We start from the raw sequence: 18,825 nt of genomic DNA, 5'->3' as shown, positions 1-18,825 counted from the left end.
AATTGCGTTAATTCTGGGCATATAGAATACCATAAGATAAGGACAGCGGTCATTTTGATTAAGACTATGCATCAGATGATTAAGTTAGAGATGATGATTGAGACACAGCAAACAAAATATTTATTGCCAAGAAACTGACTTTGCAAAGTATCATCCACTAATTAATCTACAGTATGTGCAGCTATATATACATGTTTGTGTGTGTATGTATATATACACATAAATATAAATTAATATATCTATATAAATAAATATACACACGTATATGTACAACCCTTGTATGGGCTTCTATTGCAAAAGTTACCTCCCACTTAGTGAATTTTACAGAGAAAACCTTTTGATTGTGTCAATACGATATCCGACTTCAAAATACATACATGTTAGTAAGGGATCAGTTCATCAATGATTAAATTAGGACATAAGAGAAACTCAGCAGATCAGTGGGTAGTTGATAAAGCAGGGCATTTGGAGTTGGCCAGACTGGGGTTTAATTCCTGGAATTATTATTTCTTGGCTTGGCTTCTAAAAAAATAATGTATCTGCTGTAAGTATTGTTTCCTCATGTATAAAACAAGGAAATTATAGACTAATTTCACAGAGTTGTTACAGAAATTAGATGCGAAAAGGCAAGTAAGGCTCTTTGCAGTTATAATATGAATGCCTGGATACAGTAAAGATTAGTACATTATATATTTACTAGATAATAGAAAAGTGGCTGTAAGGTATTATTATTTGTTCATTCCTTCATGTGTATATTTCAATTAAAAATCTAGAAAGATGTCAAGATTATAATAAAGACATAAATTAATAACTATGAAATATAATTTCTCCCTTTATGGTTGTGGTAATTAAGGATATAAATAAATATTAAAGATATAAATCTAAGATATTGGGACACCTTTACTCTGTCCCTTTTTAATCTCTCATTCTTTGTTTTTCAGGTATTTGAATCACTTTACGTTTATGTACTTTATAATAATCTTGACTCTCCACAGACAGTTGAAATTTTAAGATTGTAGTTGCACTCTTTGGTGTTTAAAAGTGTTATGTTGACATTTTAAATATTGTCCTGTAATGTTTACTTCAAGGTCCAAAGTTATACTAACATTTCTTCTTTGATATTAATTTTTGAGATTGTTTATTTGCCTCTTTATGCTTGTGTATCACTACGGTGTTGTCACTCATAGTATGTCCCCTTTATTCTTTCAGGAAAATGGTGTATATACAGTAGCAAAATTAATTTTACCAAATAAGCAAAAGAATGCAGAAAAAACTAATCTCTTACAGGTAATAAATGTCAGTTGTCCTGCAATATCATGTTATTGAAATCTGGGGTAACTTTGGTAAAATGATCTATGATTTTTAGAATATTTAGATTAGTACTGGTCACTGTACTCACTATGGGGGAAAAATACCTGGCGAGGAAGACTGGCATGGCGTGGAATCAAATAATATTAAAACAATGCAGAAGGCTTAATAGTGGGTTTTCTGTGTGGGAGAATTAGGTGATTTATTTAGGTGTTTCTTTGCTTATCAATAAGTTCTATTTTTAAAAAAAAATATTCATTTCTTATTATCAGAATATAACAACAGGGGAAAATTATTTGCCATCATGGATCTTGACGGATGAGAAGGGACTTGCCAAGTGGATAAGCGGATATTGGGTGGGGCACCAATGGCATCTGCTGCAGGATGGAAGGGCATTCTATGCAGAGGGAACAGCACGCACCACGTGTGAAAGCTGTGAGCTTAGAGTGTGCTGAGGGAAGAGTGAGCTGCTCAGTGGGGCTGAGGTGTGTGGTTGCGGGAGGCAGTGCTCCAGGAGATGAGGCCTCACATGTAAGAAAGGGGAGCAGTTATGCAGGTTCTAAGTTCATTTTTGAGGAGTGGGTATTGGGGGAGCTGAGGGAAGGGTGAGCTGCTCAGTGGAACTGGGGCATGTGATTTGGGAAGGCAGTGCTCCAGGAGTTGAGGCCTCACATGTAAGAAAGGGGAACAGTTATGCAGGGTTCTATGTTCATTTTTGAGGAGTGGGTATTGGCAGAGTGGGGGCGGGGGGCAGTGTCCCTAATGTCAAAATCTGATTTAAAGTTAGTCTTTGCAATAGTTGTAGCTCATCTTTTCTTTTTCCCCCAAGTCATTTTGAAAAGGAAGAAAGAAACAACCTTTGTCTCCAATCTGATTTAAGAGTTATCATCCAAAATGATGGCCAAACCCAGCAGACTCTTTGGGGGTGTCTCTGTGCTGGCGAGCAGGGGTTTTTGGAGAGCTACCAATGGGAAGGTGCAGGCATGGGACGATTTCTTCAGTGCATCACAGATATATGACACTGTGCTGGTAAACAGATGAAGACAAACCCATCCTGAAGATACATTTTGTTAAGCCAGTAGAGGGTTTTTTAGAATTCTAGATGAAGGGCTTTTGAGGAGTACGCATGCTCTCCCTTTCTCACAGTCTCCACTGCTCTCACCTGGCTCCTTCATGTCATTTTGTTGCTGGCCCCACCTCTCTGGGCAATTTGTTTGGGACACTTCTGTATTCAGATCACTGATTTTAGGAATTGATCCCAGATTTGATTCAGCAGACCCTGATCACTCCAATGGTGGCCTATTGTGCAGGCACAGCTGCAGGCTGGGCACACTCTTTTTTCTCAGTTCTGCAAAATGTCAGATGTTTATTTTTCCTAGCTAAAGCCTCACAGGCCTCTTTCTGAGCATTCTAGGGAGTTACTATAGATTGTTCTATTTGGGGAATGCTTAAGACTCTTTACTCAGGAGACCAATTTGTCAAGTTTGAGTCCAGTGTGCCTGTGACTATTTTTATATGTCATCATATCTAGTGTTTATTTTCTCACAGAAACCATATAAATATTGAGGTATACATAGCAGGCTAGAAACAAAATAAACCTTGAGCTCCTGGAAATCTTTAGACATTTGGTTTTCTCAGCATTGGAATTTTATTTCTTGTCTCTGTACTCATTTTGTACTTTCTAGAAAGAAATTAATGACGAGTACCAAGGGAAGCAAGGCCGATATTCCCAGCATTCTACAACATAAACCCTTTGTAAATACGGGAATGACCCCAGGTGTTGGTGTTTTTTGTTTTCAATTATAAGCTTTGGCTCCAACTTGGACCAGCCACTTACAATAAAGTCATGTTAATGTTTACTTCCTGTTAATTCTTTCCTGAAAATGTTTTCATTTGCTGAGCTACCATTTAAGAATCACATATCCTTTTGTTTTCTAGTGTTATGCTTTCAGAGCCTTGAGATTTCTCTTCAGTATGGAAAGAAACAGACCACTCTTTAAAAGGTATGAGGTTAGAGAAATATAAGTGATCATTAGATTTAGGAGCTCATTAGATTGAACTGTTTTCACATACTTGGCTTAGATGCAACAGGAGGAAAATAACGCATCAGTATGCAAACCATGTGTCTTCAGATTTCTTATTTCACAGATATAAGTGAGTTATTGTAGTGATTCAGTATCCAGCCACACTGAATATTAACAGAATGATGATGCAAGAGCATAAATCACCATATCAATACAACTCCCCTTAATTACATGTGACTGCTATAATTTTAGTTTTCTTTTTGATAATTAAAGATATTGACATTTTTAAAAAATGGTATTAAAATATGAGCTTGTTTTTTTCCAGCTAGAAATTTGAAAATTGATCTGGTAATTTCCCTTTAGTCAAAGGGAATTTAATCAAAGGGAAAACAAACTATTTTTCTGTGTGTCTTTGATAGTGTAGGAGCTCATTTGAAGGGGAGACTGTATATTCTGGCGTCAAGATACTGCGTTGGTGAGCCTGACCAAAAGGTCACCATTTTGGGAAGCAAACACTGATTCCCTCAGTGGTGTTCTGCACACCATTTAGTTGGGTGGGTTAGCCAAAATCATAGGCCCAAGTTTTCATTAACATTTTGTTAATAAGGCAGAATAGGCATAAAATATTGAGTTAATATAGTGTTTTTTGTTCAGAAAGTATGGAGCATCACTTTTTGGCCTTTTGGCTGACATCAAGTACAGAAAGCATGGAGTATTTTATATTGTTACTTTATTTTTATACGATGCTTGAATTTAGAGGAAAATAAAGTAAAATTAGTTCTTTTTTTTTTTTGACAGAGCCTCATTCTGTTGCTTCTCCTGCCTCAGCCTCCTAAGTAGCTGGGACTACAGGCATGCACCACCACACCTGGCTAATTTTTGTATTTTCAGTAGAGGCGGGTTTTCACCATGTTGGCCAGGCTGGTCTTGAACTCCTGACCTCAGGTGATCCACCCACCTCGGCCTCCCAAAGCGTTGGGATTACAGGCGTCAGCCATTGCACCCAGCTACTTATTCTTTATGCTCTTTCATTTCAAAGCTCTAAACCATCCCTTTTAGTGAACTCAAATATTTTAAAAGCTCTTGAAACCAGTGTCTTGGGAATGATGAATGAATCTCCTTATTTGTTTTATTTTCATACCAGTATTTTATTTTCATGGAACTTTAATTTAAAAGTTGGATTAGTATTTACTTCTTACTAAAATCTGAGTCAAATGACATTTGTGAAAGTGCTCTGCACTCCCCCAAAAAACACCCAATGAATGTTTCCTTCTAATATATTCAATACCTATACCCCCAAATATCTTACAAATAAGATTTTTGTATAATCTGTATCATACCTAATTTTAAATTATGATAAAAATATTAACATGCCATCTACCTTCTTAAAATTTTAAGTGTACAGTGTTGTTAACTGTAAGCACAAGGTTGTACAGCAGATCTCTAGAACTTTCTTCTCCATTTTTTTTTCTTACCCCACAAAAACTGTAAATAGTGTATTTTTTTAAGGTAAGTTGGGGAATATTGTTTCCCCAACTTTGTTGATAACCAAAAGAAGTTAAATTTGTTTCGTGTAATTAATCAGTGAGCGAGCTGCCTTCAAAAGGGAAGTAATGGGCCGGGCACGGTGGCTCACGCCTGTAACCCCAGCAAGGGATTGGGAGGCCAAGACGGGCGGATCACGAAGTCAGCAGATCGAGACCATTCTGGCTAACATGGTGAAAACCCGTCTCTACTAAAAATACAAAAAACTTGCCGGGCGTGGTGGCGGGCGCCTGTAGTTCCAGCTACTTGGGAGGCTGAGGCGGGAGAATGGCGTGAACCCAGGAGGCGGAGCTTGCAGTGAGCCGAGATCGCGCCACTGCACTCCAGCCTGGGCGACAGAGCGAGACTCCGTCTCAAAAAATAAATAAATAAATAAATAAAAAGGGAAGTAATGATCAACTGTGTCCAAGTTGTACGGTGTGTGTAATTTTCTCTGTAGACTTTTCCCCACAGACTTGTTTGAGATCTTCATTGACATAGGACATTATGTACGTGATATCAGTGCTTATGAAGAATTGGTATCCAAGTTGAATTTATTAGTGGTAAGTCCTGAGTTTTCAATATTCTGGCAGGCTGCTATGTAGTCAGGATGGAATTTATCACAGAAACCCATTTCCTTTTTATATTTTGATTAGGAGGATGAACTGAAGCAAATTGCTGAAAATATTGAAAGCATTAATCAGAACAAAGCTCCTTCGAAATATATAGGCAACTATGCGATTTTGGATCATCTTGGAAGTGGAGCTTTTGGCTGTGTTTACAAGGTGACTTTCCCCTTGGGGAACATTTCTGATACTCCCAACCAAACAGGATGTCACACTTGCACACCGATATTCAATTGAATTGGAACTCTTGTCATTGAAAAATAGCAAACAAATAGATATGAAAATTAGAATGACTGTTTTTGTCAAACAGAGATAGCCACACTAATATTGTTTTAGCTGTAAGCTCTAGAAATCGGCCACTGACTTTTTAAGACAAAAGGCGTCATTAATCTCTCACAAAAGTAGTCAAAAAAACTTCTCCCAATGCATGATGCAATCTCTAAATTGTAAAATGCTACTAAATATTGCAGATTGACCCAGGGGATACCAGTGTTTTGAGCTGAGCTTAATGTAAATACAGCTGGAACTTTAAATGCTCTGTGACTTATTTATATGACTTAGTTACTCATGTGACTTTGTTAGTCTATCTCTTTCTTCCCCTTTCTACCTTCTCCTTCTTTACCCTGTTCCTTTTGTTGTTGTTGTTGTTGTTGTTCTTTATTTTAGGTTAGAAAGCGTAGTGGTCAAAATCTTTTAGCAATGAAAGAGGTCAATTTACATAACCCAGCATTTGGAAAGGATAAGAAAGATCGAGACAGCAGCGTAAGGAATATTGTTTCTGAATTAACAATAATTAAAGAGCAGGTAAATGTTTTTCTTGTTTCTGAAGATGTTTTTCTTAAATATATGTCATTGCAAGAAAGTTGAGTTGTGGTGCTCTTGTCTATGATGCTCATGAACTAGTTCCATATGAAATAATTGACATTGAAGCAGTGATATTTTTGCCAGCTTTTTCCCTAAGGCTTGACACTGAAGCATAAAACACTGTCTGGAGTTTATATCAGGGTCATGGATGCAAAACAATTGTATTTACAGTACAGAATGCATCATATATGAGAAATCCTTTTCATTGTGAGCATATCTATTATTTTCTCATTATATTTTAGGATATTTGGTTACTTAGTTACATACATAGAAATATTACTGTTTCTTGACTTTTGCCAAATGGAACCGAGCTGTTAACATTCCTCAAATATGGCTTATAAAATCTAGAATGTAGATTTTCAAGATGGGTTATTATTTATTGGCATGAGCAGAATACTCTGACATAATGTAACAGCTCAATTAACACTCATTATGAAAGTTTGTTTGAGGAGGAAGAATAAACATTTCAAAGAGAAATGGGATTTCTTTGTGTGATCCAAGAACACATTGGTTTCTTTTTCAGCCTTCCTTGTTTGCACATTCATTATGAATACTGTTCATTTATAATTCCTGTGGTGCACTGTCAGCTTCGCTGCTTTAGTCCTCCACTAGTCACATTTGCATAGCATCTGTGTTGGGATGTAACAAATTCCATGAACATGGAGACCTTTATTCATAGAAATCGATAGTTCTACTCCAGTGTATACATTATAGTAAATATTATCATTAATTGTTTATTTTATAGTTGATTTTATTACTAATAGACCAGACTTTAAAAAGTTTGTTCATGTGTAGTTTGTGTGTTTGTGTGGTCATCTAGCCTTCCACAGTGTGCTCTTTCATTGTAGCAAAAGGCTAGAACAGGGCTTTTGAACTAAGCCAGTCCAGTGTTTTCATCTGGACCCAAATATGGTTTTAGTCCTTACGGGTGAGCCAGGTCCAGAATATGGTTCTGGTTGGTTACCTGGTCACATATTGTTTAAGATCTGCTGGCCGCTTGCTAGTTGATGAAGTAGATTATTTGTTTTAGCATGTTTCCTAAGAAAAGAAACTGTTAGACTAGGGTTACATAGGAGGCCTATGCTTGGGCTTTGAGGTGACTCAAAATTGCTCTCTCACTAGAGGATCAAACTGATGGAAAGGATGATAACATTGAGTCCTTAAAGGAGGAGGTAGTGGCAGGCAGAAGCAAAACAAATGGGGCTAGAATGGGAGAGTAAATTAAGATTAACCTGCATTAACAAAGAGGATCCCAAATGCAGGTGCTTAAAAAGAGGACACACAGTACAGTGGGTTATTTCCCTTTCACGGAACAATCCCAAAGTGAGTAAACCATGTTGGAGGTGTTCTCTGCTCCATGCGATCATTTGGGGATGCAGGCTTTTTTCTCTCTTCTTGTGCTGTTACCTCCTAGTGCATTGTCTTCATCTGTGTGGTTGAAACTGCCATAGCCATGCTCACATCCAAGGTGGGATGAGGAAGAGCATGGAGGGCTATTCCCAAGGTTTAGAGTTCACACAGGAAGCACACATGCTTCCTCTCATATTCCACAGGTCAGAACTGAGTGGTAGCCTCACCCCCAGCTTCAAGGGAGGCTGAGAAGTCTTCTCTAACTGGGAAGCCATGTCCAGCTACAACTGCACTGCAGTGAGACAGCAGGTTTTTGGTGGACAGCTAGCAATCTTCCTGCAAAAAGACTTGCAGAAAGACCAAAAGAGATGCAAGCAAGCCATTTGTTGATGTGATGGTGACTGTTCTAAGACAGATTTTATCTAGAAACTCAAATTATAAGCAAAACTACAAAATATTAGCATTCTTCTAGAAAATGATCTTTTTTAATTAAAAAATTAGAAATTCCACTAACATTCTTAACTTATATCAAAGAGAAATTTCACCAGACACTTTTTAAAAATGGTGAGGAAGACGTTATTCAATACTATGGCAATAGAAGTCAAACTATTGTAATAGAGGAGAGAGATTGAACCCAACTCTGAATTCAAGGAACGGACAGCTCGGGACTCAGAGCCAATGGTCAGGGTGAAGGGGGTCAGTGGATGGAAGTTTGCTAAGAGGAACTTGGTTAGATATCAAGGGTGAGTGGATGAGAAACTTAATTGGATGTCAAGGGTGGGAAATTTTTCCATAAACTGACTTAGCAGGATATAAGTTGCTAAAACTGACAAACCAAGGATGAGGCCTAGTCATGAAGAGGACTCAGAGGAGTCTGACTAAAGCTTGGTTAAGTAGGAAGTCCTTGTCAACTGTTATTATGATTTTAAATGAGTTAACTCTTAGATTATGCCTTTTTCCTACTAATCATTTTGGAGAGCATAGAAAGACAGAAATAGTGTAAATAGACACAAACTTTACATAAATATTTATATGGTAGAGAGAGGTAAAGAACAATGAATATTTGTAGTCAACAGAAGTTACCTCATTTCACTTTTCTCCTTTATACAGTCTGTGTGTGGGTTTGTGACAAGGCATGGTAAAGGAATTCTTAAGATTCCTTCTACCTCTATAGTTCTCTTGGTTAAGTTAGATAGTAAAGTTAGGTGATAGAATGTTTTTAATTTCATTTAATAAAGCTATATGGGATTGCTATTTTCAGATCAGTTTATAAGCAACAAGTTTTTAAAAATCACAACAATCTCAGTTCAATGATATCTTGAAATGCTTAGCTTTGTAAATAAATATAATTTCTTTGTAGTTTTCAAATATGAAGTCCAACTAAGTAGTCAGTGAAAAAACTTGTATTTTGAAGCAGTGCAATACATGTTTGTTATTTATTTTCTTATAGCTTTATCATCCTAACGTTGTACGTTATTACAAAACATTTCTGGAAAGTAAGTATGAGTTTTCATGATATTTCTAAATAAGGAAACATTTTTGTCACATATATTTTTATATTAGAATGTCACAAAAGAAATCTTATCAACTATTTTATTGACCTTTTTTTGTTAATATGACAGTAGATGCTCTTAAGCATCACTTTTTTGACTAGTGAAGCAGTGACCTAGTCAGTGACCTGAAGATAGTTATAAAATACTTAGCTCCCCGTGTGAAAAACACATGAACAAATGAAAATAGTTATTGCTATTCTCATATACAAAAAAATCACTTAATAGGATGAAGAAAAAAGAAAACTAATGGATGGTGGTTTCCTTAAGAAAAGAAAAGAAAGTTGCTTTTGTTGACTCCGGTGTCATTTTCCATCCCCAAAATAAGTTGGAGAGAGCTAGGTCTTTGAGATTTCTTTTACCCGAAGTTCAGGTAAATGCCACAAGGTGGCGATGGAGCCCAGACTGATTCTGCAGGTAGGCAGGCTTGCTTTCTGCAGGTATGATGGAATGCTGAACTAGAACCAAAACACAGATAAAGCTAAACTCAGCCACTTTTTTTGTTTGTTTGTTTTAAATAGGACCCATGACAGAAATGATACAAGTATTGATAAGCTTTAATGATATGTGTCACATATGAAATGTCGAAATAATTCTCCACTTGAAGAATGATTTAAAGAGATACAAGGCAATGATTGGGGCTTCCGAACTACCTCTTTATCGGTGCTATTGCTATTTAAGAAAACCTTTTGTGTGTGTACATTGGCATTTGGGACAGCAGGGAGATGGGAGATTTTACCCATCTCCCTTCCCCTAGATGACTCAGAAAAACTCAGTGCTAAAACTCGTGCAGTAAATCCTGTCCCCTTAGCCATTTGTTCTTGATGTTAAAATAATTTTCTATAATTTAGTGCATATCCCTTCAAAAAAGGTTGGCTTCTGACTTGTACTGAAGTGACGTAACTTGTCTTAATATAAAAAATAAAAACGTTTTTTACTACCTGACAGCTTCCAAAAAGAACTGGAAATGGCGGCCGGGCGCAGTGGCTCACGCCTATAATCCTAGCACTTTCGGAGGCTGAAGCGGGTGAATTATTTGAGGTCCGGGGTTTGAAACCAGCCTAGCCAATACGGTGAAACCCTGTCTCTACTAAAATAGAAAAAAAAAAAAAGCTGGGCGTGGTGGTAGGCGCTTGTAATCCCAGCTACTTGGAAGGCTGAGGCAGGAGAATTGCTTGAACCCGGGAGGCAGAGGTTGCATTGGGCCGAGATCGCGCCACTGCATTTCAGCTTTGCAACAGAGCAAGACTCCGCCTCAAAAAGAAAAAAATAAAAATAAAAAAGAGGAAGAATTGGAAATGGCTTAAAAATATATAAAATATGATATAATAGATTAAGAAATTGCAATAAAGAGGAATGAAGGATGAGAAAATTAAAAATAAAGCTAGAGGTAGTATTGGTACATAAATGAATATTTCTTGAAATTATGAAAAATTGGAAACAATATAAATGTCTATCTGTAGGAGAATGATTAAATAAGTTACGGTATACCCGTATTGTGCAATACCATACAACCAGCAGAAAGAATGGTGTGGATCTGTGTGCACTGAAATATAAGGCTGCTTAATGAAAAAAAGCATAAATTGCAGAACATGTATGATTCCATTTTTGTGAACATTTTCTACACACATATTTTGTATACATGCCAAAGTTTCAAAAGACACATATCACATCCCATTGTTAGTAAACCCTATTGGTTTTAGAGGAGGAAGTAGAATTTACTCCTTTGTTTCTTGGTATCCAAAGCAAAAAGACAAATACAGTCAGTCATGAAGTTCTCTGTATCCATAAGATAAAACCTGGAGAAGTCCATTTTTTTTTTTTTTTTTTTTTGCTTTTGAAAGGCATAACAGAAATTCCTATCATGTGTATTATTTTCAACTGTGTCATTGCAAGACCATGGCATTATTCCGGTGTAAAATTCTGTAAGGTAAATCTTTCAGACTATGAACTAATACAGTTGAAAATGCAATTTTCTGAATGTCTTGACTTGATCTGAGGGTAAATTTTAGACTATTGGGAGGAAGGATGGGCTTATAGGTTCTTCAGGGAATCCTCCATGACTGGAGGTCATTTGCTTGTTCTCGGTGGCACCTTTCAATCATTCCACATCCTGGCATACATAGAAAATGATAATATTTGCCAGTGTAAACTTATGCTAAGGGGTTGCCTATAGCCAGAAGATACTGTTGCTGGGCCCCTGTTTCCCTAAGGCCCCCCCGCCCCCACCTCTTCCAGGGCTGAGTGGATCCATATTTAACACGTCATCCCTAATTCTTTAGTGTTAGTGTCCCGCACAGACATTGGGAAGCTTGAACTCTCATTTGTCAAGTTTTTCAAAATATCTGTATTGAGTTTAAATGTCTATGACCTTTTGTGATATTTATATAGATGATAGGTTGTACATAGTTATGGAGCTTATAGAAGGAGCCCCGCTTGGAGAGCATTTCAGTTCTTTGAAGGAAAAACATCACCATTTTACTGAAGAAAGACTATGGAAAATATTTATACAGGTATGTTTTTATCTTCATTAAATTTTCTTAAAACAGTAAAGTTCTGAGCTGACTTCTTAAAGACATGTGCAGTAGTCATCATTGGCTATAGGTATGTTGGGGGAAATAAAATTTGTTTTCTATTCATTGTTTCAAGCTGTGCTTAGCTCTTCGATACTTACACAAGGAGAAGAGGATTGTCCATAGAGATCTGACACCAAACAACATTATGTTGGGGGATAAGGACAAAGTAACAGTTAGTAAGTATAAAGATTTTAAACCTTTTCACTAAAGAATCCCTGAATACTATTCTAGAGCAGTAGTGTCCAATAGAACTTTTGGCACTCATGGGAATGTTCTTTGTCTGTGCTGTCCAGTCCCGTAGCCACTAGCCACATGTGGTTATTGAGCACTTGAAATGTGATGAGTGTGACTGAGGAAATATATCTTTAATTAATTGTTTTTCCTTTACTTTCTTTTTTTTTTTTTTGAGACAGAGTCTTGCTCTGTTGCCCAGGCTGGAGTGCAGTGGTGCTATTTCAGCTCACTGCACGTTCCACCTCCCGGGTTTCCAGTGACTCTTGTGCCTCAGCATCCCAAGTAGCTGGGATTACGGGCACCTTCCACCAAGCCCACCTAGTTTTTGTATTTTTAGTAGAGACAGGGTTTCACCATGTTGGCCAGGCTGGTCTCGAACTCCTGGCCTTGTGTGATCCACCCGCCTCGTCCTCCCAAAGTGCTGCGATTACAGGCGTGAGCCCCCATGCCCGACCGAATTTTATGAAATTTTAATGTAGACATCCCTATGTGATGAATGGCTACCATGTTGGACAGTGACTAGTGTAGTTCTAAATGACTGAGCTGTATTTTGCCCATATGAGAGAATGAACTACTCTTAGAATACATAAGTATTTAATTCCAAAATCAATGGTTTTCAGGTTTTTTCTTACTGCAGAACACTGCCTCATCAACAAAAGCTTTTATGACCACCACATGAGCACATTGTTTTGAACCATTTTACCATAGTCTGTGCCTTATGAGTGACAGATGTACATATGGAGGGCTATAAAACCTCTAGCCATTTGTATATTTCAACATAGAGTTTTGTTACAATTTTTTTTATCTGTAGCAGGTAGGCCTGATGTTGGATAAAATTTTGCAAATGAGAAGGTTTATTTTCTCCTCCCAGTTGTTAAATTCTTAATCATAACTTAAAATTAAGTTTGTAACTTAGGATGACATATTGGCTTTCTCCTGCCTGCCTCATGAACGCTTGTGTTACCCTCATGGACTTTAATGGTTCACTAACTACAATTAGGGAGACACCTTCCTAAACCAGTAGTCTCCAAATATTTTTCATCATAACATCCCAGCAGTAAAATTTTTTTAAGAATACACTGCCAATATACATAGGCTAATTTATAAATTCTATACATATATATTACTGAGCAAAGATTCTGTAGTAAATAACAAAGTCTACAGAAATAAAACATAAAGGGATACGTTTAAAAATAAAAATAGAGGTCTTAATACTTTTGCTGCCCTCCACCCCATTGAGTTGCCTTAGAAACTCAGTGCTGGAGACTACTGCCATCAATGTTATTGATATGGAGACATCATCGATGTCATATGACAACATATGACAGCATCTAAAGCTGAGTCCCTTAGTTTTAGAATTTAAGTACTCATGAAGGCAATTCCAAATGTACACATTTGCGAGAACAACATGTGTTCAGGAACGATAAGATGTACCATCCAGATTTTTATAAGTAGAACATCATCTTAATATATTAATATTAATATATTTGTATATTAATATATTTGTTGAAAAATAAAAAACAACCTACAACAGAAACTCTAGATAACCTTCAATACAGAGCTACCTGAATATTTCCAAGCCAATGCATTGTGAAATTAAAAAAGGGACAAAATAACTTGAATCTTTATCTTGGACACACATTTGCTTAATCATTTGAAATTAATTATACCTTTGTTTACCTTAGGCTTTTATATTTTCTCTTTTATAAACTGAACTTATATTTCCTGAAAATTTTTTGCAATTTATTTATATGCTGGTAAGTCAATTTACAAGTTAATAAAGATTATTATAAATTATGTTTTAATTTTATAACAAATAGTATATATATATAACACAGTTATGTATGTATACAACAGAGCAAACATGTTTAATCCTCCTTAAATGGCTGTTCAGGGCATATTTTCTGATTAATAGCCAACTCTGCATTTTATTTTCTTACAAAGATTAGCTGTAATCATTTCCTTTCATTACATTTAAATGTACTAAGCTTAATCTTTTATTGCAGTAGCCTGGTTTATTTTTTTCTAAACTTATATTTGCTTTCTTTAGTCATTATCACACATTAAAATAGTTTACAAAATAAAAGCTTATAGAGAAAACAGTTTTATGCCCCACCCCTTTGAAACCCTTAGTTCTTTTGCACAAAACAGCTACTTCTCCACTTTTTATTCTTTTTCTTATATGGTATTTGATTTTCTATTGTAATGGGTGAGAATTTAGTTTTCTTTCTTCTTCCCCATCTACCATCTTGCCAGTACAGTTACAGCAGAATTTTATGTTAAGTCAATATTCAATGTTCACATTATTATCACTGTGTAATTACTGTTAGATGTTGATTACCTATCCTTTCTCATAGATCGTTTTGTTTTTCTTAGAGTTAATGATTGCCTTCTTTTTTGTTTGTGTTCCTAGTTTTCTTTGTACCTATTTTTTGCTTTTCTCCAAATCTTCCAGAAGAATTATAAAGCCCTCTCAGTACTATTTCCACATGGTCAAACCTGACAAGTACTCCCACTTTTGTTTTCCTGGACTCCTTGTTCCTGCAGCTGCTTGTTGCAGTGTACTCTGGGTTTCACTTTAGGCCTGCTGCACAGCCATTGTCATGGAACTATTGTTTATTGGTCTTCCAGTTGTAGACTCTGTTTCTTATGTTCTGTGTCTTTTTCTTTGTAAACTCCCCTGCTCTGCTGAGCATGTCTTCTGGTACTTTTCTAAGAAAGAGTGCTTTGGGCGTTATGTTTTTTGGATGTTCACTTGCTATACAAATGTTTTTATGGAACCCTCTTATTGGACTGGTAGTTTGGCTTGGTGTATGTATTCTCAGAGGAAAGTCCTTGTTCTCTCAAGTTTTAAAGGCATTTCTCCAGTCTTCTAGTATCTAGTTTTGCTGTCAGGAAATCCGATGTTCTTCTGATGCCTATTTCTTGATACATGAAGTATTTTATCACTCTGGAAAATTTCAGAATGTTCCCTTTATCCGCTGCTTTGGATGAGTCTTTAACATCCAACGTGTCTGTAGTTAGGTGTGCTCTTCAATCTGGAGACTTAAAATTTAAGTCCTGGGAAGTTTCCTTGCATTATTTCTTCACTACTCTTCTCCCCTCTGCTCTCTCTGTTTTGATTTTAGAGTTCTTTTAGTCTTAGATACCATATGTACAAAATGGTCTCCTAATTTTAAAAATAATTATCTTAACTGTTTGTCTCTTTGTTGTAATTGAGTTCTTTCTTCAACTTTCTTTCCCATTCCATTGCATATTAAATTTATATTATCATATTTTAATTTCAAAAAATTTTATCTTATTTTTTGTTTTATTTTTATGGAACCCTGTTTTTATTCTTTCTCAGGGTAATATAGACTTTTTTTTCTCAGCATCCTGAATTGTTTCTGTATCTTCTGAATATATATATATATACACACACACACACACACCCACACACACCCACATACACCATACATACGTATACATACATATATAACACTAAGCAGGAGTATATATACACATTTTATTCCTGCTTAGTCTTATCTCTCTTTCTGGCTGGGGGCTTTTCTCAACTGTCTTGTGACCCTGTGCTGGTCTTTAATAATTCTGAGGAAGTCATGAAAAAAGCTGTTGGAAGCACTGTGAGTTCCAGTTGAGGCTGTCATCTGGTGCTCTTCCTTATAGTAAAATGGAAATTTTCCTTTGAAGACTCCAAAATCAGTATCTAAACTTTTATTTTTCTAGAGAATACTCTTTGAGTATCTTGCCTGGGGGTATGTGCACCTGTTTGCTGGCATTCTGGGAGCAGCATCGACACACAGGACTCAGGGAACCACATTCAGTTTATAGATGTTTGTTGAATTCTGCTCTGCTTGGTTCCTTGCTGGTTTATTTCTTTGAAAAATGAATATTTTCTGTTAGTGGCAGAGGGTGCTTGATTTACTGGCTGTGTGTATGTGGGAGGGCACCTGGGAACTTTTTCTCAATTCTATGTATTGAGCTTTCTGCTTCTCTTCTCCCGTGGATGGCACCCTGGCTCTGCAGGGTAAATGGGCTCCCCTCAGCCTTCCTCCTCAGACACATGGGGGGCACTTTTGCTCTGCTGAGTCTCACACCATCTTCTATCTACTTTCCATCTGCCACACGTTTATTGGAATATCCCATCCTCTGTTGTTGCCAAGCCCATTCTCATTGTTCCTGTGGGTTAGTAACTTTCCAAAGAATATCCCCTCTCCCAGCTTTTTCTTTTTTTTCCATTTTAGTAGGGTTTGAGATTTAGAAGAGATAAAAGCATATCGTCGATTTACCTTTTAATCCAAAATGGGCAGGCTAGTTACATTCTAAGTTTACACATTTGACTTAGAACATCCCATTTTCATGTTGACTCTCTAATATATATATTTCTATATATATATATATGACTTCATTCAAGTCATATAGGACTCCCTAGAAAAAGTTACTTTGTTTTACAAAAATAAGCAAACCTTTGTTTTGTCCTTCCCTGTCCTTCCCCTCAGTGTTATTTTACTCAATCTTATTAATATTTATCAGAGTTCTCCTTAGGAGTTATACAAATAAAGAATTACTTCCAGATTTTTTTTTTTTTTTTTTTTTTTTTTTTGAGATGGAGTCTTACTCTGTCACCAGGCTGGAGTACAGTGGCATGATCTCGGCTCACTGCAACCTCTGCCTCCTGGGTTCAAGTGATTCTCTTGCCTCAACCTCCCGAGCAGCTGGGACTACAGCCACCACGCCCAGTCAGTTTTTGTATTTTAGTAGAGACGGGGTTTCACCATGTTGGCCAGGATGGTCTCAATCTCTTGACCTTGTGATCCACCCTCCTCGGCCTCCCAAAGTGCTGGGATAATAGGCACGAGCCACCACGCCCTGCCTACTTCCAGATTTTAAGGCCATTTAGCTTTAAGTGAAGCAGTATTTTCCTAGTTTCAAATAAAGAAGCAGCACAGGTTGGTGGCATACTGGTGAGGCTAGCAGCCTTCAGAGGAAGAAGCAGTGAGCAGCCTTCAGAGGAAGAAACTAGCCTAGTCTAGTTTCTCTTCACTAAAGCAATTGTGTGGTTAGGGCATTGATGTACTCCCATTATTTTCAGTGAATATAAAATGATTTTATGACCGAAAAGATAATCCATAGAGATTTGATGTCATTCTTTAAAAAATATTTTAAATATAATAGTGCTGAAATATTTTTCAGTGTCTATCTCTATTGATATAATGTAAATATGTCCATTAGTCTCTTATCTTTAAGAGGGATTACAGTTAAATTAAAACCCTGCAGCATTAATTTAAAACTAAGTGTACCAAATTTCCATATTTTAGGAAGTGGAATGCAGCTGCCATTAGTAGAGCCTGTGAGAATGAGCTGGCTGCTGTGGGTGTTAAAGCGTGTCACCTTGGAGGGCCAGACTTGTTATGTTTTATTTTTCTCTTTGCTTGTGCTGGAAGGTTTATTTACTTCCAGAAAAGAAACACAGAATTGCCAAATGATGTTTAAGATGCATGAGACAAAGTGTACTGAAAATGTGATCAGAGAAAAGAAGCTTTCAGGAAACTAAAATTTTCATCTTCTCATTTTTCTCAATATAGGTGAAATAAATGTTTTAAGATTGAGGTTGGTTTGCAATTATTTATAGTAAGCATGCTGACAGGAGTTTGCTTCGCTGAGGAAGCAGAGTAGAAAGTACTCACATATTCTGTTATGCTTGGTTTTACAAATGCTATGTATTTTTAAGTCAAAATATATTTCCATTTGAAAGACTATCTTTTGATGACATGTGCCATGACACATGTTCAGGTCTTGCTGCTCCATTTATTTGCAGCCTTTGAAACCATACAAGGGAACAGACCCCGACTCAGTGGTACATGGGGTGAAACACAGTCAACATTTGCCCTAAATACCATCATCTGCCAAGTAAGGTCCGTATTGTGCCATCATATTACAAAACGACTCTTAAGGGAATTTGTAAAAATGAACTTACCCTTGAACCCACCATTCCATATTTCTTGACCTTTTCAAATACCCACATTTTAATGTAAGACTTCCATGTCCCCTTACCTCCTCTGCTCTCAAATAAAAAAGAAAAAACTCATTTAATTATAGTTAACAGATTTCAGACACATGGGCTTTAGTACATGACGCAGAAGGTCACATGTTCATCTTGCAAACAAAGAGTCTGTGTGAATTTGTGTTTCTCAAGTGATATATGGCAACTGCTCTGATGGTAACAACAAGGACAAACCTGATTCAGTGTAAAGTTTATCAAAGGCTCCAAGGCTCATCAAATGTTATCACAGGTCAGGCATTGCCGGGATAGATAAAAGATGAAAAGCCATGGTTTCTTCTCCCTGAGCTCCAGTCTTATGGGGAAAACTTCTGTTATTTGCTCAGCAATTACCTTCCTAGCTGACACATCCTACAAGTGAGCACAGCAAGCATGAGGGACATAACCTATGTCTTCATGAAGCTTGTAATTGTATTACAGAGTGATGAAGGTTAGAATGTATATGCGGGGGGGCGGAGCAAGATGGCCGAATAGGAACAGCTCCAGTCTCCAACTCCCAGCGCGAGCGACACAGAAGACCGGTGATTTCTGCATTTTCAACTGAGGTACTGGGGTCATCTCACTAGGGAGTGCCGGACAATCGGTGCTGGTCAGCTGCTGCAGCCCGACCAGCGAGAGCTGAAGCAGGGCGAGGCATCGCCTCCCCTGGGAAGTGCAAGGGGGAAGGGAATCCCTTTTCCTAGCCAGGGGAACTGAGACACACAACAC

The 18,825-nt window shown here is 37.1% G+C and overlaps 1 protein-coding gene across 1 annotated transcript in view; it reads left to right on the top strand.

The window, feature by feature from the left end:
* Positions 1 to 18,825, top strand: part of NEK10 (NIMA related kinase 10) — a 260,776-nt gene that overhangs the window by 57,244 nt on the left and 184,707 nt on the right. The window contains 8 exon segments of the mRNA XM_017865822.1: positions 1,210 to 1,287; positions 3,247 to 3,311; positions 5,317 to 5,419; positions 5,513 to 5,641; positions 6,149 to 6,286; positions 9,147 to 9,192; positions 11,638 to 11,759; positions 11,896 to 11,998. Coding sequence (XP_017721311.1) covers positions 1,210 to 1,287; positions 3,247 to 3,311; positions 5,317 to 5,419; positions 5,513 to 5,641; positions 6,149 to 6,286; positions 9,147 to 9,192; positions 11,638 to 11,759; positions 11,896 to 11,998 — 784 coding nt within the window.

This window comes from Rhinopithecus bieti, unplaced genomic scaffold (assembly GCF_001698545.2).
Source record: "Rhinopithecus bieti isolate Rb0 unplaced genomic scaffold, ASM169854v2 scaffold_2432, whole genome shotgun sequence".
Taxonomy (NCBI): domain Eukaryota; kingdom Metazoa; phylum Chordata; class Mammalia; order Primates; family Cercopithecidae; genus Rhinopithecus; species Rhinopithecus bieti.
This window is presented reverse-complemented; position numbering and strand designations above follow the sequence as displayed.